This window comes from Salmo trutta, chromosome 5 (genome assembly GCF_901001165.1).
Source record: "Salmo trutta chromosome 5, fSalTru1.1, whole genome shotgun sequence".
Lineage (NCBI taxonomy): Eukaryota > Metazoa > Chordata > Actinopteri > Salmoniformes > Salmonidae > Salmo > Salmo trutta.
The window spans coordinates 21,535,670-21,561,612 of NC_042961.1; the positions used below are offsets into that span (position 1 = coordinate 21,535,670).

General features: G+C 44.3%; 1 protein-coding gene across 4 annotated transcripts; it reads left to right on the top strand.

Moving 5' to 3' along the window:
• Window positions 1-118: 118 nt before the first annotated feature.
• LOC115193850 (lymphoid-specific helicase) lies at window positions 119-24,165 on the top strand. 4 transcript variants are annotated; one of them, XM_029752933.1, is made up of 24 exons: window positions 11,060-11,291; window positions 11,592-11,742; window positions 13,306-13,406; window positions 14,904-15,025; window positions 15,125-15,247; window positions 16,811-16,852; window positions 16,954-16,978; window positions 17,100-17,161; window positions 17,265-17,306; window positions 17,447-17,671; window positions 17,754-17,936; window positions 18,088-18,231; window positions 18,370-18,566; window positions 18,673-18,769; window positions 18,866-19,027; window positions 19,173-19,315; window positions 19,447-19,591; window positions 19,801-19,884; window positions 20,003-20,122; window positions 21,733-21,849; window positions 21,965-22,124; window positions 22,854-22,950; window positions 23,057-23,133; window positions 23,387-24,165. In XM_029752933.1, exons 3-24 carry the CDS (start codon window positions 13,382-13,384, stop codon window positions 23,479-23,481), a joined length of 2,487 nt encoding a protein of 828 aa, XP_029608793.1. In that variant the 5' UTR covers window positions 11,060-11,291; window positions 11,592-11,742; window positions 13,306-13,381; the 3' UTR covers window positions 23,482-24,165. The 4 variants fall into 4 exon arrangements, with proteins under 4 accessions (XP_029608794.1, XP_029608793.1, XP_029608791.1 ...); XM_029752934.1 differs by lacking the exons at window positions 11,060-11,291; window positions 11,592-11,742 and adding an exon at window positions 119-207 and having other exon boundaries at window positions 23,387-24,161; XM_029752931.1 differs by lacking the exons at window positions 11,060-11,291; window positions 11,592-11,742 and adding an exon at window positions 12,888-13,069.
• The last annotated feature ends 1,778 nt before the right edge of the window (window positions 24,166-25,943 follow it).

The following is a 25,943-nucleotide window of genomic DNA, read 5'->3' on the forward strand; positions in this document are numbered from 1 at the left end:
TCGATATAATCTAGAACTATCATCAGAAATCACGCGATATGAATCAGACAGTGGGTCGCCGCCTGACCCACTAGTTGGTCAGAAGGTTCAAATCAGTGTTTCATATCGTGGTGTTGATGTACTGTATTGACAATGACACAACGCAAGATCACATTTCCAGCATGGGCGACAACCAGACCTCCCGTGCCCGCCATAGGAAGCAAAATGGTAACGTCTATGAATCAATTATAAGTGAGCATTGCATTTAAAGCTCTGTAATGAATAAAAACATTTAAAACGTAGTTTTAAAAGTCAACTCTGAATGAGCTCCAGCCAGTGACGGTTCTAGATCATTTCAACTGGGGGGGCCAAGCTGGGGCCAGTTGTACTGTTAGAGGGGCCAGTTACATTAGACGTTATTGTTGTCCTATCGTTTTCTTCACTGCATTGCAGGCATTAGCAGGCAAAAGACCATGTTCATAATCTCATTCAACAAGTTATTTGCATTTTCTGTCTAATAACGGATGTAAAAAAAGAAAGATAGCAAAAATGTGTTATGTAAAAATTATTTCATACTCCACACAAGGGGGTCCAAAATCGTTGTCACAGGGGCACTTTAGTATTGCCAGTGTAACAGTATAGCTTCCGTCCCTCTCCTCGCTCCTACCTGGGCTCAAACCAAGAACACATCGACAACAGCCACCCTCGAAGCAGCGTTACCCATGCAGAGCAAGGGTAACAACTACTCCAAGTCTCAGAGCGAGTGACGTTTGAAACGCTATTAGCGCGCACCCCGCTAACTATAGCCATTTCACATCGGTTACACCAGCCTAATCTTGGGCGTTGACAAGCTTGAAGTCATAAATAGATCAATGCATTACGAAGGGCTGTTTGAATGAAAGCTTACGAGCCTGCTGCTGCCTACCATCGCTCAGTCAGACTGCTCTATCAAATCATAGACTTAATTATGATATAATAACACAAAGAAATACGAGCCTTAGGTCATTAATATGGTCGAATCCGGAAACTATCATCTCGAAAACAAAACGTTATTCCTGTTAAATTGCACAACCTTCAATGTCATAATTACGTAGAATTTTGGCAAATTAGTTCGCAACGAGCCAGGCGGCCCAAACTGTTGCATATACCCTGACTGCTTGCAATGAACGCAAAATGACACAATTTCACCTGGTTAATATTGCCTGCAAACCTGGATTTCTTTTAGCTAAATATGCAGGTTTAAAAATATATACTTCTGTGTATTGATCTTAAGAAAGGCATTGATGTTTATGGTTAGGTACAGTCGTGCAACGATTGTGCTTTTTTCGCAAATGCGCTTTTGTTAAATCATCCCCCATTTGGCGAAGTCGGCTGTCTTTGTTAGGAAGAAATAGTCTTTACAGTTCGCAACGAGCCAGCCGGCCCAAACTGCTGCATATACCCTGACTCTGTTTGCAAGAGAAGTGACACATTTTCCCTAGTTAAAATAAATCCATGTTAGCAAGCAATATTAACTAAATATGCAGGTTTAAAAATATATACTTGTGTATTGATTTTAAGAAAGGCATTGATGTTTATGGTTGGAGCAACGTGTACCTAAGCGATTATATGCAACGCAGGACAGGCTAGATCAACTAGTAATATCATCAACCATGTGTAGTTAACTAGTGATTATGATTGATTGATTGTTTGTTATGAGATAAGTTTAATGCCAGCTAGCAACTTAACTTGGCTTCTTACTGCATTCGCGTAACAGGCAGGCTCCTCGTGGAGTGCAATGTAAAGCAGGTGGTTAGAGCGTTGGACTAGTTAACCGTAAGGTTGCAAGATTGAATCCCTGCGCTGACAAGGTAAAAATCTGTCGTTCTGCCCCTGAACGAGGCAGTTAACCCACCGTTCCTAGGCCGTCATTGAAAATAAAGGTCAAATTTTTTTTTTTTAAATCGGCCAAATCGGCATCCAAAAATACCGATTTCCGATTGTTATGAAAACTTGAAATTGGCCCTAATTAAATCGGCCATTCCGATTAAATTGGTCGACCTCTAGTCTACTGACATTTTCAACATGTCCCTGATTGAGTCTGTAATACCAACATGTTTCAAGCAGACCACCATAGTCCCTGTGCCCAAGAACACAAAGACAACCTGCCTAAATGACTACAGGCCCATAGCACTCACGTCCGTAGCCATGAAGTGCTTTGAAAGGTTGGTAATGGCTCACATCAACACCATTATCCCAGAAACCCTAGACCCACTCCAATTTGCATACCGCCCAAATAGATCCACAGATGATGCAATCTCTATTGCACTCCACGCTGCCCTTTCCCACCTGGACAAAAGGAACACTTATGTGAGAATGCTATTCATTGACTACAGCTCAGCGTTCAACACCATAGTACCCTCAATACTCATCACTAAGCTAAGGATCCTGGGACTAAACACCTCCCTCTGCAACTGGATCCTGGACTTCCTGACGGGCCGCCCCCAGGTGGTGAGGGTAGGTAGCAACACATCTGCCACGCTGATCCTACACACTGGGTGGGTGCTCAGTCCCCTCCTGTACTCGCTGTTCACCCACGACTGCAAGGCCAGGCACGACTCCAACACCATCAATAAGTTTGCAGACGACACAACAGTGATAGTCCTGATCACCGACAATGACGAGACAACCTATAGGGAGGAGGTCAGAGACCTGGCCAGGTGGTGCCAGAATTACAACCTATCCCTCAACGTAACCAAGACTAAGGAGATGATTATGGACTACAGGAAAAGGAGGACCGAGCACGCCCCTGTTCTCATCGAGGGGGCTGTAGTGGAGCAGGTTGAGAGCTTCAAGTTCCTTGGTGTCCACATCAACAACAAACTAGAATGGTCCAAACACACCAAGACAGTCGTGAAGAGGGCACGACAAAGCCTATTCCCCCTCAGGAAACTGAAAAGATTTGGCATGTGTCCTGAGATCCTCAAAAGGTTCTACAGCTGCAACATCGAGAGCATCCTGACTGGTTGCATCACTGCCTGGTATGGCAATTGCTCGGCCTCAAGGCACTACAGAGGGTACTGCGTATGGCCCAGTCCATCACTGGGGCTAAGCTGCCTGCCATCCAGGACCTCTACACCAGGCGGTGTCAGAGGAAGGCCATAAAAATTGTCAAAGACCCCAGCCACCCCAGCCATAGACTGTTCTCTCTACTACCGCATGGCAAGCGGTACCGGAGTGCCAAGTCTAGTACAAAAATACTTCTCAACAGTTTTTACCCCCAAGCCATACGACTCCTGAACAGGTAATCAAATGGCTACCTGGACTATTTGCATTGTGTGCCCCCCCCCACCCCAACCCCTCTTTTTATGCTGCTGCTACTCTCTGTTTATCATATATGCGTAGTCACTTTAACTATACATTCATGTACATACTACCTCAATTGGGCCGACCAACCAGTGCTCCCGCACATTGGCTAACCGGGCTATGCATTGTGTCCAACCCACCACCCGCCAACCCCTCTTTTACGCTACTGCTACTCTCTGTTCATCATATATGCATAGTCACTTTAACCATATCCACATGTACATACTACTTCAATCAGCCTGACTAACCGGTGTCTGTATGTAGCCTCGCTACCGTTATAGCCTCGCTACTGTATATAGCCTGTCTTTATACTCTTGTTTTATTTCTTTACCTACCTATTGTTCACCTAATACCTTTTTTTGCGCTATTGGTTAGTACCTGTAAGTAAGCATTTCACTGTAAGGTGAAATGCCTGTTGTATTCGGCGCATGTGACAAATAAACTTTGATTTGATTTGATTTATTTAACAGTCTGATGGCCTTGAGATAGAAACAGTTTTTCAGTCTCTCGGTCCCAGCCTTGATGCACCTGTACTGACCTCACCTTCTGGATGATAGCGGGGTGAACAGGCAGTGGCTCGGGTGTTTCCTATCCTTGATAATCTTTTTGGCCTTCCTGTGACATCGGGTGCTCTAGGTGTCCTGGAGGGCAGGTAGTTTGCCCCCGGTGATGCGTTTTGCAGACTGCACCACCCTCTGGAGAGCCCTGTGGTTGTGGGCGGTGCAGTTGCCGTAACAGGCCGACAGGATGCTCTCAATTGTGCATCTGTAAAGTTTGTGAGGGTTTTAGGTGGCAAGCCAAATTTCTTCAGCCTCCTGAGGTTGAAAAGGCGCTGTTGCGCCTTCTTCACCACACTGTCCGTGTGGGTGGACCATTTCAGTTTGTAAGTGACGTGTACGCCGAGGAACTTAAAACTTTCCACCTTCTCGGCTGCTGTTTCCTGACGTTCACGATCATCTCCTTTGTTTTGTTGACGTTGAGTGAGAGGTTATTTTCCTGGAACCACATTCCCAGAGCCCTCACCTCCTCCCTGTAGGCTGTCCGATGTTGTTGGTAATCAAGCTGACTATTTTTGTGTCGTCTGCAAACTTGATGATTGAGTTGGAGGCGTGCTTGGCCATGCAGTCATGGGTGAACAGGGAGTACAGGAGGGGGCTGAGTAGGCACCCTTCTGGGGCTCCAGTGTTGAGGATCAGCGAAGTGGAGGTGTTGTTTCCTATCTTCACCTGGGGGCGGCCCGTCAAGAAGTCCAGGACCCAATTGCACCGGGCGGGGTGTTGAATGCCTTGGTGTTGAATGCTGAGCTGTAGTCAATTAACAGCATTCTTACATAGGTATTCCTCTTGTCCAGATGGGATAGGGCAGTATACTGTGTGATGGCGCTTGCATTGTCTGTGGACCTATTGGGGCGGTAAGCAAATTGAAGTGGGTCTAGGGTGACAGGTAAGATGGAGGTGATATGATCCTTGACTAGTCTCTCAAAGCACTTCATGATGACAGAGGTGCGTGCTACGGAGAAATAATCATTTAGTTCAGTTACCTTTGCTTTCTTGGGTACAGGAACAATGGTGGACATCTTGAAGCATGTGGGGACAACAGACTGGGATAAGGAGAGATTGAATGCTCTGTGGACGCAGCTAGGGATGCCGTCTGGGCCGGCAGCCTTGCGAGGGTTAACATGCTTAAATGTCTTACTCACATCGGCCACGGGGAAGGAGAGCCCACAGTTTTTGGTAGAGGGCCGCATTCGTGGCACTGTGTTATCCTGAAATTGGGTGAAGAAGGTGTTTAGCTGGTCCAGAAGCAAGACGTCGGTGTCCGCGACATGGCTGGTTTTCCCTTTGTAGTCCGTGATTGTCTGTAGACCCTGCCACATATGTCTCATGTCTGAGCCGTTGATTTGCGACACCACTTTGTCTCTATACTGATGTTTGCCTGTTTAATTGCGGTACGGAGGGAATAACTACACTGTTTGTATTCGGCCATATTCCCAGTCACATTGCCATGGTTTAATGCGATGGTTCGTACTTTCAGTTTTGCCCGAATGCTGCCATCTATCCACGGTTTCTGGTTATGGTAGGTTTTAATAGTCACAGTGGGTACAACATCTCCAATACACTTCCTGATAAACTCAGTTAGCGTTTCAGTATATTCGTCAGTTTTATTCTCGGAAGCTACCCAGAACATATCCCACTCTGCGTAATCATGAAGCGTGGATTCTGATTGGTCAGATCAGCGTTGAATAGTGTTTAGCACGGGTACTTCCTGTTTGAGTTTCTGCCTATAGGAAGGGAGGAGGAAAATGGAGTTGTGGTCAGATTTGCCGAAAGCAGGGCAGGGGAGGGCCTTGTATGCATCCCGGAAGTTGGAGTAACAGTGGTCTAGTGTTTTAGCATTGAAAATGTTTGCTGGAACTTTAAAATGTTCTGCATTTTATTTGGGAGCAGCACAGAGGCACCCAGGTGAAAGCGTGTTGTCTTGGCCTCACACTGCCCAAGAAAAGCAAGGGCCTCTTCAAAAAGCCCCAGCTCTCGCTGGCAATACAATCAGTCAATCAATCAAATGTATTTATAAAGCCCTTTTTACATCAGCCGATGTCACAAAGTGCTATACAGATACCCAGCCTAAAACCCCAAACAGCAAGCAATGCAGATGTAGAAGCACCGTGGCTAGGAAAAACTCCCTAGAAAGGCTGGAACCAAGGAATAAACCTAGAGAGGAACCAGGCTCTGAGGGGTGGCCAGTCCTCTTCTGGCTGTGCCGGGTGGAGATTATAACATAAAGAGATGGCCAAGATGTTCAAACGTTCATAGATGATCAGCAGGTTCAAATAATAATAATCACAGTGGTTGTAGAGGGTGCAACAGGTCAGCACCTCAGGAGTAAATATCAGTTGGCTTTTCATAGCCGATCATTCAGAGTTAGAGACAGCAGGTGCGGTAGAGAGAGAGAGTCCTTCCTAATACAAAAGGCCATTGTGTAGATCTGCCTGTATAAGGTGCCTCTCCTCCGCTGCCCTAAGGCACATGTTATGCAGCATCACTGCATGCTGCTTTGCCCGGAGCAGACTGTCCCCCATGCTGTTGGACACCTGGGACCAGACTGGATGGTCTTGCTGGAAACTCTTAACACATTCAAAAAGTGAATACTGGAACATAAGAATGTGGGGAATGGTCAGAGACGATCTGTAGAACACTAATGTCATATGGGTTGCTATTTTGTGATGTCATTAAAAACGTTATAGAGGAAAAACTGTAACTTGAAAAGTATACACACTATATGTATAAAGTTATCATCCAATATGTTGTGCATATAATGTGAAAAATGGTGAAAGTATTTTTAAGATAGGGACATGATTTTAGGAGCCATAAGAGATAATAGTGTTACATAACTTTGTACAAGTAAGTAGCCACACCCCGAGTGAGGTCAGAGAGCGTGTCAGCCTGAAGGAACGAGCCCCTTTTGACCAGAGTGCATAAAGGCTTGGAAAAGAAATCAACCTCCAGACCAGAACATCGCCAGGCTGCAGCTGCCCGTGTAAAGTGGTTTGAACCCATAATACCAACATGAGGGGGTGAACAAAACTACCCTCTCAAACAATCACTGGTACAGCTGATTAGCTGTCCTGTGTCAAGTTTTTTAAATATATATATATATATATATATATTTATTTTTGTCACCTTTATTTAACCAGGTAAGCTAGTTGAGAACAAGTTCTCATTTACAACTGCGACCTGGGCAAGGTAAAGCAAAGCAGTGCGACACAAAAAACAACACAGTGTTACACATGGAATAAACAAGCGTACGGTCAATAACACAATAGAAAAAAAGAAAGTCTATATACAGTGTGTGCAAATGGCGTGAGGAGGTAAGGCAATAAATAGGCCATAATAGCTAAGTAATTACAATTTAGCAGATTAACACCGGAGTGATAGATGAGCAGATGATGATGTGCAAGTAGTGATACTGGTGTGCAAAAGAGCAGAAAAGTAAATAAAAACAGTATGGGGATGAAGTAGGTAGATTGGGTGGGCTATTTACAGATGGACTATGTACAGGTGCAGCGATCGGTTAGCTGCTCAGATAGCTGATGTTTAAAGTTAGTGAGGGAAATGTAAGTCTCCAGCTTCAGCGATTTTTGCAATTCGTTCCAGTCACTGGCAGCATAGAACTGGAAGGAAAGGCGGCCAAAGTAGGTGCTGGCTTTGGGGTTGACCAGTGAGATATACCTGCTGGAGCACGTGCTACGGGTGGGTATTGTTATCGTGACCAGTGAACTGAGGTAAGGCGGAGCTTTTACTAGCATAGATTTATAGATGACCTGGAGCCAGTGCATCTGGCGACGAATATGTAATGAGGGCCAGCCGACTAGAGCATACAGGTCGCAGTGGTGGGTGGTATAAGGGGCTTTGGTGACAAAACGGATGGCACTGTGATAGACTGCATCCAGTTTGCTGAGTAGAGTATTGGAAGCTATTTTGTAGATGACATCGCCGAAGTCGAGGATCGGTAGGATAGTCAGTTTTACTAGGGTAAGTTTGGCGGCGTGAGTGAAGGAGGCTTTGTTGCGAAATAGAAAGCCGATTCTATATTTGATTTTGGATTGGAGATGTTTGATATGAGTCTGGAAGGAGAGTTTACAGTCTAGCCAGACCCCTAGGTATTTGTAGTTGTCCACATATTCTAAGTCAGAACCGTCCAGAGTAGTGATGCTAGTCGGGCGGGCGGATGCGGGCAGCGAACGGTTGAAAAGCATGCATTTGGTTTTACTAGCGTTTAAGAGCAGTTGGAGGCCACGGAAGGAGTGTTATATGGCATTGAAGCTTGTTTGGAGGTTAGTTAACACAGTGTCCAAAGAAGGGCCAGATGTATTCAGAATGGTGTCGTCTGCGTAGAGGTGGATCAAAGAATCACCCGCAGCAAGAGTGACATCTTTGATATATACAGAGAAAAGAGTCGGCATGAGAATTGAACCCTGTGGTACCCCCATAGAGACTGCCAGAGGTCCGGACAACAGGCTCTCCGATTTGACACACTGAACTCTATCTGCGAAGTAGTTGGTGAACCAGGCGAGGCAGTCATTTGAGAAACCAAGACTATTGAGTCTGCCGATAAGAATACGCTGATTGACAGAGGCGAAAGCCTTGACCAGGTCGAGGAAGACGGCTGCACAGTACTGTCTTTTATCGATGCCGATTATGATATCGTTTAGTACCTTGTTGAGCATGGCTGAGGTGCACCCATGACCAGCTCGGAAACCGGATTGCACAGCGGAAAAGGTATGGTGGGATTCGAAATGGTCAGTGATCTGTTTATTAACTTGGCTTTCGAAGACTTTAGAAAGGCAGGGCAGAATGGATATAGTTCTTTAACAGTTTGGGTCTAGAGTGTCACCCCCTTTGAAGAGGGGGATGACCGCGGCAGCATTCCAATCTTTAGGGATCTCGGACGATACGAAAGAGAGGTTGAACAGACTGGTCATAGGGGTTGCAACAATGGCGGCGGATAATTTTAGAAAGAGAGTGTCCAGATTGTCTAGCCCAGCTGATTTGTACGGGTCCAGGTTTTGCAGCTCTTTCAGAACATCTGGTATCTGGATTTTGGTGAAGGAGAAGCTGGGGAGGCTTGGGCAAGTAGCTGTGGGGGGTGCGGAGCTGTTGGCCGGGGTTGAGGTAGCCAGGAGGAAAGCATGGCCAGCCATAGAGAAATGCTTATTGAAATTTTCGATTATCATGGATTTATCGGTGGTGACCGTGTTACCTAGCCTCAGTGCAGTGGGCAGCTGGGAGGAGGTGCTCTTGTTCTCCATGGACTTTACAGTGTCCCAAAACTTTTTGGAGTTAGAGCTACAGGATGCAAATTTCTGTTTGAAAAAGCTAGCCTTTGCTTTCCTGACTGACTGCGTGTATTGGTTCCTGACTTTCCTCAACAGTTGCATATCGCGGGGACTATTCGATGCTATTGCAGTCCGCCACAGGGTGTTTTTGTGCTGGTCAAGGGCAGTCAGGTCTGGAGTGAACCAAGGGCTATATCTGTTCTTAGTTCTACAGTTTTTGAAAGGGGCATGCTTTTTTAAGATGGTGAGGAAATTACTTTTAAAGAACGACCAGGCATCCTCGACTGACGGGATGAGGTCAATATCCTTCCAGGATACCCGGGCCAGGTGGATTAGAAAGGCCTGCTCGCAGAAGTGATTTAGGGAGCGTTTGACAGTGATGAGGGGTGGTCGTTTGACCGCGGACCCATAGCTGATGCAGGCAATGAGGCAGTGATCGCTGAGATCCTGATTGAAAACAGCAGAGGTGTATTTGGAGGGCAAGTTGGTCAGGATAATATCTATGAGGGTGCCCATGTTTACGGATTTAGGGTTGTTCCTGCTGGGAGGAAGCTTCTGATGTTAACAAGTATATAGAAAAGCTCATTTAAGAGCGACGGGAAGAATAATCTATTCTGTAGTTCTGTTCAAGGCTACATGACAAGTCATTGGAAATGACTACATGACAACTAAGGAAATTGTGACCTCTTGTGGACAATCAGAGCCATACAACGGGCCGCGGAAAGGCCCAGCCAACCCCTTTTCCAAGAAGCCTTGGCTCCGACAAGTAAACGGAGAACCAAGGCATTCTCACGTAAATACATTCACGATTTCTTACTCCATGTGTGCAGCGGTTTGTGTAGAAAACATATGGTTACTGTGAGAGTAGTTTCTAAATGTACCAAAGTATTGTGTCTCTGTCCCTCTCTGCCCCCCCCCCCATATATTTTGTGACAAGCCGTCATATTGTGTTTCTATCATATTAAGTTTCTAGTCAATAACTTATACAGTGTCTCTGTGTTTATCCTGTGTTATTATTTAGTTAGCTAGTAAATAAATCATTTTTACCAATTTGTGTAGTGCTGAATCATAAGTAAGGCTTGGGTTTTTGCAGATGCAAGGAGGATACAGCGTTGGCGCCGCCAAGGGATGGCCAGGGGGGGCCATGGCCATCCTGATACAATCGCTGGCCCCCCACTGGCCCCCCCTCGCCAGTCGCATATGCATAATATGCTTCTGAGTATGCATAATATGCTTCTATCTGATATTTTACATGAGATACTATTAATTTAAATCAATAATGTATATTTTTCATAATAGTCCAGATGGCAGTCTGCCTCATGGACAGCAGCAGCTGAGCTCAGCTTTGTGTCTCTGGTGGCATCATCAGAAGCTAGCCTAGCTGGCAGCTGCCTGCAGAGTTGAGTTGAGACGGGTAAGTAAGTCATACAATACTACATATAGTAAAAAAAAAAGTATGTATTCAGTAAACTGTTCGTTTTTTGACGATGTCGAATTACCCAGCTAGCTAGTATATGTTAGTTAGCTAATTAAATTAGGTATTGTGGGGGGGGGGGGGGGGGGGGGCTTAGCTAGTTAGTTTATGCCTGGCTTAAGGTTACTCTGCAGCATAGTGAGTGTTAGCTAACTATAGTTAGAGTTATCACAGCTTTCTAGAACGATTTTCAAACCTCTTGATGAATTTAGGACTGGCAGATCATCTAGCTAGCTGACATTATGGGCTGGTATAGCGTTAGCTTACTAGCTACGATTAGTCACTGTAGCTATGTCAATTTCCAGACAATGAAGAGAAAGTCCACAGATATCTCTTATTTCTTTTAAGAAGAAAAGTAGTACAGGGGAGACGCAGCCGACAGGGGAGCAGCAGCAGAGGGTTAACGTTAGTGAGGATGCAGTTGAAGATGACGATAACATCATTGAGCAAGCCAATGAACAGGTAGAGGCAGCGAGTGAGCATGACAGAACAGAGGCAGAACATGACAGGCAGCATCAGTGACAGAGCACAGTAAAGAACAACAGACCGCAGCATGGCACGAAAGTGCGGAACAGGCAGCAACAACAGTCACAGAGGTTGACAACCATGCGAGGCAGGACTCAGCTTGAGCTATTCAACCCGTTCCTGGACCAACAGGTGAAGTTGTGACAGTGCCCCTGATATTGAAATGGATGGCTAGAGAGTAACGTTATCTGGATAAATGTATGGTTATAGCGTGTCTACATTGAGTTATGAGTCATACATAATCACATTAAGCCTTCTGATTCATGTTTATTAGTAGTTGAGTTTGAATAGTCTGAATAGAATTGTCTATAGGCCGATATTACAAATGTAATCGGTAATTACTATGGAGAGGGGCTAGCTACTTATATTATTATTATTGTTATTATTATTTTAAAATCAGAATAACAGATTTTGCCTCTTCTTTCATCCTAGATATCTCCCAGTCAAGAGCAGAGGGGCCCAAACAGCCACATCTGAAGTTTTTCCCGCAGACGGTACAGTACGCATAAATGGCTGGAAAACGCTCAGAGTAAAGACTCTGCCTACTGCTATGCCTGCCGGCACTTCAGTCTCCCCTCCTCAGGTGATTCAGTGTTTACATCTGAAGAGGGGTTAAAAAATGGGGGAAAAGCAACTTACAAAGATGGGGATTTGTAGGCCATGCTAAATCAGAATCACATACTAATGCTATGTTAAGTGTAGAGTCAAGACAGGCTAGGGCCATAAATCTTTATGATTTTGTGGATGTGTTTGCCAAAAGACACAGCAACAGGCGAATAAAGCTGTATTGAAAAGAATGTAGCCTAATAAAGCAGGGATATGAGTAGGTTGTGAGTAGGCTATAGTAAAATGTACATTGTCCATTGATAATGCTTTTTTTGGTTTTGTTTTTCATTTTTGGCCATAGCCTACAACATATTTGTTAACAAAAAGACACAGCAACAGGTGAATAAAGCTGTATTATTTTTTTTTAGCCTAATAAAGCAGGAATATGAATAGGTTGTGAGTAGGCCATAGTCAAATGTATATTGTTGTCCATGATTATGCTTTTTTGTTTTGTTTTCCATTTTGGACTTTATTTTTATGCCTTTATATAATATTTTTGTTTACAAAACACCTAAATAAAGCTGTATTGAAAATAATTTCAGGCCTCTGTGTGGTGTTTTTAAACTTTTTAAACATTAACTGTAAAATAAGAAACCAAAGTATATCAGTATGCGATTCCTTAATAACTCTCATATTGGCATAGTTTTCAACTAGCCTATATACTACAACAGCATAATGGAATTACTGTGAAATTCATTTATGGCTTTTGGTTTTGGTGTGCCACCCCAAGATTTTCAGTGGCCCCATCTGGCCACCCCATGAAACATTTCTGGGGGCGCCACTGCAGATAGAACAATGGGTTAGTTATTTAAAAAAAACTTTGACCGTACTCTGCGGAACCGGTATCTTTGGTCAGTCGTGTCAGAGTTCGCGGGAAATATTAATACATTGGATTTTAGATATATGATCCTAAGGGGTAGATGTTTCATGAAGCGATTTCATATCTCAATTCTGAACAATTTTATTGCGAGTGAAAATGTAATATGATCTTACTCATGATCATATAATCAAGTCTTCTCTCTTTCGATGTTCTGCAAACCAAAAATAGAAATACTGTTGGGTTTTGCAATATATCCGATCCCCCTGTCTTTAACATTAGTTTCATCCTCTTTGGCGCGAAATTATGAAGCCCCGCCTCCTTAATTCTACAGTCAGTCATCACACACAGACAGATTGCTGCATGCTTGTGTAACTTGTTTTTATAACTTGCTATATCTAGCTAATTCTTCCTAAAATAAATATCCCAGGGAAATAGTTTATTTTGCGACATATCTAGTTTGGCAGTTTTTCCCCAATATGAGTTGGTAAGTCCTGTTTTGTTTCAAAACGGTCTTTGTGCATGCAGCTACCGTTAGATTTAACCTAGGGCTTGGCTAACGTTAGTAGCCCTAGCTAGCTAACGTTAAATCGCTATGACGTCGGTAACGTTAGTGGTGTTTCGTAGCTTCAAGGCTAGCTCGCTGAACTTCTTACTTGCCATACAATTTACACATGCACGGTTATTTGTATCACTCTCATTCATGTAATATTTAATCAACAGCGTACAGGAAGAAACCCGAAGCACGTCTCCTCATTGTCCGAAGCCTAACGAATCTGAAGAACCGCTGGGTACAGCTATGGAGGAGACTTTGCCTGAAAATGGTAAGTGAAGACACTCATTCATTGGCCATCGGTGGCTTACTAACTTGTAGTAGCTACTACCCCTTAAAGGTTGCCTCCTAATGACAATTCTTCCCTTTAATATAAATTATAACCATATACGATTTATATAGAAAAGTATGTGGACACCCCTTCAAATTAGCCGATTCGTCTATTTCCACCACACCGTTGCTGAAAGGTGTATAAAATCGAGCACACAGCCATGCAATCCCCATAGCCCAACATTGGCAGTAGAATGGCCTTAGTGAATAGCTGTGACTTTCAATGTGGCACCATCATAGGATGCCACCAAGTCAGTTCATCAAATGTTTTGCCCTGGTCAACTGTAAGTGCTGTTATTGTGAAGTGGAAAAGTGTAGGAGCAACAACGTCTCAGCTGTGAAGTGGTAGGCCACACAAGCTCACAGAACGGAACCACAGAGTGCTGAAGCGTGTAAAAATCACCTGTCCTCGGTTGCAACACTCACTACTGAGTTCCAAACAGCCTCTGGAAGCAATGTCAGCATAAGAACTGTTTGTCAGGAGCTTGTCAAAGGAGGCGTTTACATGTCAAAGGAGGCATGCACAAGCCTAAGATCACAATGCGCAATGCCAAGCTTGGCCTGGAGTGGTGTAAAGCACGCCGCCATTGGACTCTGGAGCAGTGGAGTGATGAATCACTCTTCATCATCTGGCAGTCCGCCATTCGAATGTGGATTTGGCAGATGCCAGGAAAACGCTTCCTGCCCCAATGGATAGTGCCAACTGAAGCTTGGTGATGGAGGAATAATGGTCTGGGGCTGTTTTTCATGGTTCGGCCTAGGCTCCTTAGTTGCAGTGAAGGGAAATCTGAATGCTATAGCATACAGTGACACTCCAAATAAAATTGTATTTGCCACGTGCCGAGTACAGTAGGTGTTACCGTGAAATGCTTACATACAAGCCCTTAACTAACAATGCAGTTCAAGAAAGAGTTAAGAAAATATTTACTAAATAAAGGTAAAAAGTAATGCAATAAAATGACAAGGCTGTATGCAGGGGGTTCCGGTGCGGTGGGACATTCTAGAAGATTCTGTATTTTGTGGCAACGGTTTGGGAAGGCCCTTTCCTGTTTCAGCATGACAATGCCCCGTGCACAAAGCGAGGTCCATACAGAAATGGTTTGTCGATCATGTGGAAGAACTTGACTGGCCTGCACATAGCCCTGACCTCAACCCCATCGAACACCTTTTGGATGAATTGGAATGCTGACTGCATGCTAAGCTTAATGGGCCAACATCATTGCCGACCTCACTAATGCTCTTGTGGCTCAATGGAAGCAAGTCCCTGCAATTTTACAACATCTAGTGGAAAGCCTTCCCAGGAGAGTGGAGGTTGTTATAGCAGCAAAGGGGGGACCAACTCAATATTAATGCCCATGATTTTGGAATGCGATGATCGACAAGCAGGTGTCCACATACTTTTGGTCATGTAGTGTACTTTAACCATATCCCCACTCAGCAGCTGCAAGTGTGGAAGCTGAAGCTGTAGTGTCTGCAGTTGTCATCACAAAAGAGATGGAGGAAGAGGAGAAGCAGTTGATGGAGAAAGGAGAGAAACAAGAAGAGGAGATGATGAAAAAGGTTAGTTTTTTTGCTGTTGAAAAACAACATCTGAACAACTGTAGTGATGTTGGGGTAATGTTTTCAATGGCCAACATTTGCTTTCCCCCCCCCCCCAAGGCTCGAGAAACTCGGGAGAAGGAATCTCATGACATTCGCTTCAAGAGACTGCAACACTTGCTGGAGAAAAGTAACATCTATTCTAAATTCCTTCTTACCAAGATGGAGCAACAGCAGCAGGAGGTAAGTCCTAATACCAGTGGAGTGGAATATTAGCAGTACCTCTTGCACAGCTTATTGTACAACTACTACCTATCCATAGATGTGATTTGATCATGTGACAGGTGAACAAATACGAATGAGAACAGGAATCTAGGCAGTCACTACCTAAGCTCCTTAGCTTTGCCGTTTCCAGGCCTCCTTTGTGGTCATGTTCATGCATAACTCTGCTGTAGCTATCCTTAATTGGTGCATAATTGCTTTCCAACTCGTGTGATTGTCTGAAAATGCATAGAAACCCATACAGTACCAGTCAAAAGTTTGAACACACCTACTCATTCAAAGGTTTTTCTTTATTCTTACTATTTTCTACATTGTAGAATAATAGTGAAGACATCAAAACTATGAACGAACACATGGAATCATGTACTAACCAAAAAAGTGTTAAACCAAAATATATTTTAAATTTGACATTCTTCAAATTAGCCTTGACAGCTTTACACATTCTCTCAACCAGCTTCACCTGGAATGCTTTTCCAACAGTCTTGAAGGAGTTGCTGAGCACTTGTTGGCTGCTTTTCCTTCACTGCGGTCCAACTCATCTTAAACCATCTCAATTGGGTTGAGGTTGGGTGATTGTGGAGGCCAGGTTATCTGATGCAGCACCATCACTGTCCTTGGTCAAATAGCCATTACACAGCCTGGAGGTGTGTCGGGTCATTGTCCTGTTGAAAATCAAATGATAGTCCCACTAAGCGCAAACCAGATGGGATGGCGTATCACTGCAGAATGCTGTGGTAGCCATGCTGGTTAAGTGTGCCTTGAATTCTAAATAAATTACTGACAGTGTCACCAGCAAAGCACCATCACACCACCTCCTCCTTCATGGTGGGAACCACATGTGGAGATCATCCGTTCACCTACTCAGCATCTCACAAAGACACAGCGGTTGGAACCTAAAAAATCTAATTTGGGCTCATCAGACCAAAGAACAGATTTCCACCAGTCTAATGTCCATTGCCTGTGTTTTTTGGCCCGAGCAAGTCTCTTCTTATTATTGCTGTCCTATAGTGGTTTGCAGCAATTTGACCATGATGGCCTGATTCATGCAGTCTCCTCTGAACAGTTGATGTTGAGATGTCTGTTACTTTAACTCTGAAGCATTTATTTGGGCTGCAATCTGAGGTGCAGTTAACTCTAATGAACTTGTCCTCTGTAGCAGAGGTAACTCTGGGTCTTCCTTTCCTGTGGCGGTCCCTGTGAGAGTCAACATAGTGCTTGATGGTTTTTGCGACTGCATTTGAAGAAACTTTCAGTGTTCTTGAAGTGTTCCGTATTGACTGACCTTCATGTCTTAAAGTAATGATACTGTCGTTTCTCTTTGCTTAGTTGAGCTGTTCTTGTCATATGTTATTTCATAGTTTTGATGTCTTCACTATTCTACAGTGTAGAAAACAGTAAAAATAAAGAAACCCTGCGCAATGAGTAGGTGTCCAAACTTCTCACTGGTACTGTATATTTACCCAAGTAGTCTGAATAGTATTTGAAAAAGCCGTGTCTAACTGTACATTTTCCCTATAAACCCAGGAAATGCTGAAGAAAGAGAGACTGGAAAAGAAGACACAAAAGGTGAGTGAGTTTTCCATTCCTATGAGTGTTTTTTGTTATGTTTCTGTGATTTACTGCTGCCAGCAGCTCCTTAATAAACATATACCATTTTCTTGTCACAGGGCACTGGCAAAAAGACTGGGAGAGGTAGGCAGCACTTGTGTCCTGTTACGTTGCGTCATGAACACTGAAATCCTCTAGTTGATGTAGAAAGCACAATTTTATATTGACGATATCCGACTCTTGAATTTGTCTTTGTTTCTTTCAGTTGAAAGAAAGAAAAGGGAGAGGGAGGAAGATTACAAAATTGCTGATGTCATGTCTAAAGAGGTAAGGGTGTCCGTCTCTTTTTGAAATGTAGACGAATGCCTTTTTCACGCTATTCAACCTTTTTTTTTTTGCATATGTCATTATTTTTTACTTTTTGTTTCAGGAAATTATGTCCAAGGCCAAGAAACCTAAAGTGGAGGACGAGGTAAAGGACTTTTGTTTATACACCGCAAGGAGCATTTTTGAACTGAATGTTACTCTTAGACTCAAGAACTTGGGAGAGAGTTGATGAGTCCTAGATGTCCCAGATGCTCTAATGTCAATATATCTGTCCGTGAATAACAGGAGGTCCTTGGGAAGAAGAAACTAGAAGCGGAGGTCATTGAAAAGATGAGTGACTCAAATGCTGACATCAAGGGCCGTCTGTCGGAGGCTGTGAGAGACAATGCCAAACAACTGCTGGACCCAGACAGGAAAGTGAACGGGCAGGCCGTGCCCGCCCAGCAGCCCCTGCTCTTCACTGGGGGAGTCATGAGGTCGTACCAGATAGAGGGCGTGGAGTGGCTCAGGGTAAGTGGGCTGTTGATTATGCCCATTTTGTTTGATCATAGAGATATTTCGTTATTACCTTGGTGTATTTTGTTTTCTCCAGATGTTGTGGGAGAATGGTATCAATGGGATCCTGGCAGATGAGATGGGTCTGGGGAAGACCATCCAGTGCATTGCCCATGTGGCCATGATGCTGGAGAGAAAGGTGATGGGACCCTTCTTGGTGGTGGCCCCCCTGTCCACTCTGCCCAACTGGATCAATGAGTTCAAGCGCTTCACACCAGAGGTAAAAAGAGAAAAGAACACTCCTCTAAAAAAAGAACTATTCAAAGTATTACAGAAGTTGTGCAATTGATACCATTTGAAAGTGAATATGCCAATCAATTACTTTTTTATTTTTTTAACTGTTCAATTCCTTGTTCATCTTGAATTGTCAGGTGTCAGTACAGCTGTACCATGGGCCTGCTAAGGAGAGGATGTTGTTGTTAAAGCAGATTCATAAGCCTCAGGGGCCTCACAAAATGTGCCCTGTGGTGGTGACCTCCTTTGAGATTGCCATGATAGACAGGAAGTTTCTGCAGGTAGGCTCAACTCCCCTACTCATATCATGTAAGAGTTGCATGTAAGTTGCATGTCTAAATTTGCCTTCCTCAAGTTGTGCAACCTATTTAACCCATTCAGCATCTCACTGATAACCCCCTCTTGCTGTTCCTCCCCAGCGCTTCCAGTGGAAGTACCTGATCGTGGACGAGGGCCACAGGATCAAGAACCTGAACTGCCGACTGGTGAGGGAACTGAAGATGCTGCCCACGGACAACAAACTGCTCCTGACAGGCACACCACTGCAGAACAACCTGGCTGAGCTCTGGTCACTGCTCAACTTCCTCCTGCCTGAGGTTTTTGACGACCTCAAGAGGTAAGGGACATGTCTGTCTATGTTTGCCTCTACTGTTGGAATGGGACTATACAGTATGTTTTTATTTAGCCTTGTAAACTTAATTGCACTTTACTTATCTCTACAGCTTTGAGTCGTGGTTTGACATCGACACCATCGGATCGAATGCAAAAAAAGTTGTGGCTAACGAACGAGAGCAGAACATCCTGCACATGCTCCACCAGGTAAGCCCTCTGACTGACTAGCTCTGCAATTCACTGGGAAAGGTAAAACGGTTAAACCAGTAGGGAGATTGTTCATAAACTCTCTTTCATTTGCAGATTCTGACGCCGTTCCTGCTAAGAAGACTGAAGTCTGACGTGGCGTTGGAGGTGCCGCCCAAGAAAGAGATTGTTGTGTACGCCCCACTCACTGCCAAACAGGAGTCTTTTTACACTGCTGTGGTCAACAAGACCATTGCCAAAATGCTGGGCCGGGAGAAGGTAAGACCTTCAGTTCACTGCTACACTGTCATATGGTTAAACTATAGAAAAACAAGGGTATAGAATGGGGGAAAAATATTGCCGACATCTTCTGAGGCCATGCTTTGTTTTGAAAGATGTTTCTAAGAGACGTGTCCCCTTTCAGGTGGAGGCCCCAGTGGTGCTGACGACCGATGGCAGGCCTAAGCGTAGGACCAGGAGGCCTGTGGACTACAAAGAGACTGATGGTGACACGCCCTATGACCTGGAGAAATACCTGGAGATGGTTCAGAAGGAGGCAGAGCTGAGGTCAGAATCTGTATAATTTCTACATTTTTGTCAATGTCAACCGCATTTTAATGTCACATCTTAATATAAATGAATCATAAAGAGATTCTCCCCAACAGTGGTGTAACGTGCTGCCTATCTCTCCTCTCCAGCCCCACCCCGGTGGTGGACGTGCAGATGCCCCTGGACTCCCAGATCAACCTGAAACTGCAGAACATCCTCATGGTGCTGAAGAGGTGCTGTAACCACCCCTACCTCATAGAGTACCCACTGGATCCGGCCACTCAGGAGTTCAAGGTAGAGGCCCCGCTGGATTTCAATGGCTACTGGCACAAAATTATGTAGAAATGACACGGCCTATGAATGTTGTGGGTGCATTCATGACTTCTCATCGTAGCTAAGTAGAGACTTTTGTCAGAGCGTTTAGGGAGTTGGCCTGCCATCTGGTGTAGCTCATTTGTAAATGCGTTGTCTTGTGTTTCACCCTCAATCTCTTTCCCCTGCAGGTTGATGAGCAACTGGTGCAGACCTCTGGGAAGTTCCTCATTCTAGACAGAATGCTGCCAGAGCTGAAGAGGAGGGGACACAAGGTAAACTGAAAAATTCTTTGTCAAGTGTTGGATTTTAATACCCCAACCTTTTTGCTTGAATATGTATTTATTGAGAGATGTTTGTGACCACTTCTGACTCAACATTGCGGACGAACAGGTGCTGATTTTCAGCCAGATGACGTCCATCTTGGATATCCTAATGGACTACTGCTACCTGCGTGGTTACCAGTACAGCCGACTGGACGGGACAATGGCTTATGCCGACAGAGAGGAGAACGTGAGTAGCGGCAGGGTCTACTCCCCACAAAGGAATTACCCTTAACCTCTCTCGGGTATGTGGGACGATTTCGTCCCACCTACGTAACAGCTACTGAAATTCCAGTGGCGCGATTTTTGAATCGTTAGAAATACTATTACTTCAATTTCTCAAACATATGACTATTTTACAGCTATTTAAAGACAAGAATCTCGTTAATCTAACCCCACTGTCCGATTTCAAAAAGGCTTTACAACGAAAGCAAAACATTAGATTATGTCAGCAGAGTGCCCAGCCAGAAATAATCAGACAGCCATTTTTCAAGCTAGCATATCATGTCACATAAACCCAAACCACAGCTAAATGCAGCACTAACCTTTGATGATCTTCATCAGATGACACACCTAGGACATTGTGTTATACAATACATGCATGTCTGTTCAATCAAGTTCATATTTATATCAAAAAACAGCTTTTTGCATTAGCATGTGACGTTCAGAAAAAGCATAACCCCCGCAAACTTCCGTTGAATTTACTAACAGTTTGCTAAATTACTCACGATAAACGTTCACAAAAAGCATAACAATTATTTTAAGAATTATAGATACATTACTCCTCTATGCACTCGATATGTCCGATTTTAAAATAGCTTTTCGGATGAAGCACATTTTGCAATAATCTAAGTACATAGCCCGGCATTACAGGGCTAGCTATTTAGATACCCACCCAGGTCAGCCTCCACCAAAATCACATTTCCTATAAGAAAAATGTTCTTACCTTGCTTGTTCTTCATCAGAATACACTGCCAGGACTTCTACTTCAATAACAAATGTTGGTTTGGTCCCAAATAATCCATCGTTATATCCAAACAGCGACGTTTTGTTCGTGAGTTCTAGACACTATCAGAATGCTTCTTCACGGTCCCGCGCATGGCGCATTGGCGTGTCAAAAATGTCTAAATATTCCATTACCGTACTTCGAAGCATGTCAACCGCTGTTTAAAACCAATTTTTATGCCATTCAACTCGTAGATTAGTGATAATATTCCGACCGGGAGTATGCATTGAGCCTAAACAGCCGAATAAAATTTCTCCTCAGAAGCGACTCATGCACGCGCCTCATTCAAAGGTCCTCGGAGCAGCCACTTACAAAAGGTGATAATGTGTTTCAGCCTGAGGCTCCCTCGTAAACCTTCAGTTATTTCCCGGGCTCTGAGAGCCTATCGGAGCCCTGGGAATTGTCACGTTACAGCTAAGATCCTTACTTTTCAATAAAAAGATGCAAGACGCACGACTCCTTGTCAGACAGGGTACTTCCTGCTTGAAACCTTGTCAGGTTTTTGCCTGCCATAGGAGTTCTGTTATACTCACAGACACCATTCAAACAGTTTTAGAAAATTCAGAGTGTTTTCTATCCAAACCTGAACAATAATATGCATATTCTAGCTTCTGAGTTGGTGTAGGAGGCAGTTAAAAATGGGAACATATTTTTTCCAAAATTCTCAATACTGCCCCCTAGCCCAGACAGGTTAAAGCACTCTGCCATGAAGCAGTCATATAGCTCTTATAATCATGTGGCAGTCTCTCTCCTTTCTTGTGCTGTGCAATTATCCCTCCATATTTTCTTTGCAGATGACAAAGTTCTCGTCTGACCCAGAGGTGTTCCTCTTCCTACTGAGCACCAGAGCAGGTGGCCTGGGCATCAACCTGACTGCTGCTGACACGGTCATCATCTTTGACAGTGACTGGGTAGGTGTAGAACTCTTGCTCTCTGGATGAGCGCAACAAACGTTGCCTACTACTATTTGTTTGGTACTGACTGGTCTTGTGCCATACGATAATGAATGGACTCTTCTTCTGTCAGAACCCCCAGGCAGACCTGCAGGCCCAGGATAGGTGCCACCGTATCGGGCAGACCAAACCCGTGGTGGTGTATCGCCTGGTCACGGCCAACACCATCGACCAGAAGATCCTGGAGAGAGCCTCCGCCAAGAGGAAACTGGAGAAGATGGTCATTCACAAGAGTGCGTAGAGTACCACATCCAGGACACAACTATTACACTGAGGGAAATCTAAAACCCACATGAATGGAAGATGTATTAAAGCAGGGATGGGCAACTGGTGGTCTGGCCCCCCTTTTGTAGGCCCATGGACCAAGTTAAAATGGTAGAATACACATGGTGCAATTTAGAAATTTGGTTTTGAATCAGCAGGTTCTCTTGTCAGTCACTAACGGTCACTCACCCTTGTCAGCGAACATTTTTTAGCTGGCAAGACTAATTTACCAACCTATCTAAACTTATAGTAATCATGGTCAAATACCAACCAGGGGGCCCCCATTGATTTGGTTAGTCACACTCACTCAGATGTCATATTAAAAACTGCAGACATTTCTCCACCCTATGGCAAAATTTGTAGAATTGCAGGAAATGAACTCAAACTTAATGTTTATATCTGCTGTCAAGAGGGGCCGCTAAAATGTTTTGCTAACAAGGGGTGGGCGGGCAATAATTTTGCTATGGGCACCCAAAATGCTAGGGCCGGCTCTGACTGCACACGTGGCTATGCAGACCCGCGAGCCACTGCTGCCGCTCATGAGGAGTTCAGATTTTTATTGGCGGCCCCCACCCCCATCAGTTGCCCCTCCCTGCATTAGAGATGCTAAATATTTCAGAACTGAGTATTGTAGCGGTGATGTTTATTATTTTTATGTGCATGTGTTCATATTTTTGTACTTTTATTATTTTTTTCAGACAAATTCAAAGGAGGAAAAGCTGAGCTCAAACAGACGAAGAGCTGCGTTGACTTGTCCGAGCTGATGGATCTTCTCAGCGCAAGAGATTACGAGAAGTACGAGATTGTCGATCAATGTTCATTTTGAAACTCGCTAGAGGAAATGTCAAATGTATAGTAAGTTGGTCGAAGTCTATTGTTATTTAATGACCGTCTTCCTCAGGGAGGTGAAAAGCACCAAGGGGAAGGTCATTAGTGACAGGGACCTGGAGTTTCTGCTGGACCGCAGTGACCTACTAGGTGAGTTCTATTAAAAACACCTACTGTCATGGAATGGGATGTCGTTGTGCTTTCTAGAATGTAACGTTGTCATACATGCTTCACAATATACTCAGATCCTGTGTCCTTTGTCAGCATGCTTTACCACTGTAGAGCTCCAGTGCCGTCCCCTGTAGAATGGCCCCCCGACGAGCCCTCAACATCTATTGTCAATATAAACCTAGCTTTTGTTTGGGCTCAATTGTATGAAATGTAATCATTTGGCTCCTTCCAGATAAGGCCAAGAGGAGCTCAAAACAGGAGAAGGTTGGAGTCTTCAAGGTTATCGAAGCCAAGGAATCATCTGAGATCAACTTGACCAGTGTTTGAAAGAAGTCGAGCTACTCCTAAAGGCATAACCAAAAAGCTCTTGAGCTAGATCCTAATGGTCCACAACACTGCTGTTGGTTATAATACTGAGACTGAAACCAGAGGACTTACTCAAGCCGTCCTCCTAAAACAACTGTTTTTATACTAGAAGAAAGAGTATTTCACTGTAAAGTTTATGCGTCTGTTATTAACTGCCTTTTTGTTGGAAGTTTATTTTTGTTGTAGAGTTTGTCAAATACTGTTGGTTATAGTGGAGTCTGTAACCAGGGAGACTGAAACCAGTCTTCCAGAAGCTGTTTATATGTAACAAAGTATTCTTGCAGCTTTGACATCTTTCTTACCTGCCATTGTTATTATTTTTGTTGTGGAGTTGGATACTGTTTGGACTTTTTTTTTTAACCACTTTAGGTGCAGTGATTCATTCACTTGGAAGTCATTTTTTTTTTGTAAAAACCCCATTTTTGCATTGGAACCAATTTACTTTTCACAATACATGCTAAAGTAAATGCTGTACTCATATCTTATTCAGTTCACAAAATGGGTTAATTGATACTGTATGTTGGACCAGAACTCCAAGCACTTTTATGTAAGGAAAGGTATTTCTTTACAAGCTGAGACCGTTCCCTTTTAATTGTTTTGTATGCAACCCCTCTTCTAAAAAATAAACAGTATCTCCTGAATGGGTTATGGTCATGCGAGTTCTATTCCTTATAATAGTGGAACGTGGTGCCGCTTACTTAGACGGTCTGTCAGTAGGCGTGTGCCAAAAAATATGAATGTGCCTTTTGAAAAGGCTATGCATGTTTTCACATACACGTACAGTGAGGGGGAAAAAGTATTTGATCCCCTGCTGATTTTGTACGTTTGCCCACTGACAGAGAAATGATCCGTCTATAATTCTAATGGTAGGTTTATTTGAACAAACCCAGAAAAATGCATGTCAAAAATGTTATAAAATGATTTGCATTTTAATGAGGGAAATAAGTATTTGACCCCTCTGCAAAACATGACTTAGTACTTGGTGACAAAACCCCTTGTTGGCAATCACAGAGGTCAGACGTTTCTTGTAGTTGGCCACCGGGTTTGCACACATCTCAGGAGGGATTTTGTCCCACTTCTCTTTGCAGATCTTCTCCAAGTCATTAAGGTTTCGAGGCTGACGTTTGGCAACTCGAACCTTCAGCTCCCTCCACAGATTTTCTATGGGATTAAGGTCTGGAGACTGGCTAGGCCACTCCAGGACCTTAATGTGCTGCTTCTTGAGCCACTCCATTGTTGCCTTGGCCGTGTGTTTTGGGTCATTGTCATGCTGGAATACCCATCCACGACCCATTTTCAATGCCCTGGGTGAGGGAAGGAGGTTCTCACCCAAGATTTGATGGTACATGGCCCCGTCTATCGTCCCTTTGATGCGGTGAAGTTGTCCTGTCCCCTTAGCAGAAAAACACCCCCAAAGCATAATGTTTCCACCTCCATGTTTGACGGTGGGGATGGTGTTCTTGGGGTCATAGGCAGCATTCCTCCTCCTCCAAACACAGCGAGTTGAGTTGACGCCAAAGAGCTCCCTTTTGGTCTCATCTATATAGCCCTACTTACATCAGCTGATATCTCAAAGTGCTGTACAGAAACCCAGCCTAAAACCCCAAACAGCAAGCAATGCAGGTGTAGAAGCATGGTGGCTAGGAAAAACTCCCTAGAAAGGCCGAAACCTAGAGAGGAACCAGGCTATGAGGGGTGGCCAGTCCTCATCTGGCTGTGCCGGGGGGAGATTATAACAGCACATGGCCTAGATGTTCAAATGTTCATAAATGACCAGCATAATAATAATCATAGTAGTTGTCGAGGGTGCAACAAGTCAGTAACACAAGAGTAAGTCAGTTGGCTTTTTCATAGCCGATCTTTGAGAGTATCTCTACCGCTCCTGCTGTCTCTAGAGAATTGAAAACAGCAGGTCTGGGACAGGTAGTACGTCCGGTGAATAGGTCAGGGTTCCAGCAGGTCTGGGACAGGTAGCACGTCCGGTGAACAGGTCAGGGTTCCATAGCTGCAGGCAGAACAGTTGGAACTGGAGCAGCAGCACGGCCAGGTGAACTGGGGACAGCAAGGAGTCATCAAGCCAGGTAGTCCTGAGGCATGGTCCTAGGGCTCAGGTCCTCCGAGAGAGAGAAAGAAAGAAAGAGAGAATATTTAAATTCACACAGGACACCGGAAAAGACAAGAGAAATACTCCAGACTGACCCTAGCCCCCCGACACATAAACTACTGCAGCATAAATACTGGAGGCTGAGACAGGAAGGGTCAGGAGACACTGTGGCCCCATCCGATGAAACCCCCGGACAAGGCCAAACAGGTAGGATATAACCCCACCCACTTTGCCAAAGCACAGCCTCCACACCACTAAAGGGATATCTCCAACCACCAACGTTCCATCCCGGGACAAGGCCGAGTATAGCCCACAAAGA

Coding starts and splice junctions, on each gene's coding strand:
- LOC115193850 (XM_029752931.1), top strand. Junction 18,567..18,672: donor GTTTTTGACGACCTCAAGAG/GTAAGGGACATG, acceptor TTATCTCTACAG/CTTTGAGTCGTGGTTTGACA. Junction 18,770..18,865: donor TCCTGCACATGCTCCACCAG/GTAAGCCCTCTG, acceptor TTTCATTTGCAG/ATTCTGACGCCGTTCCTGCT.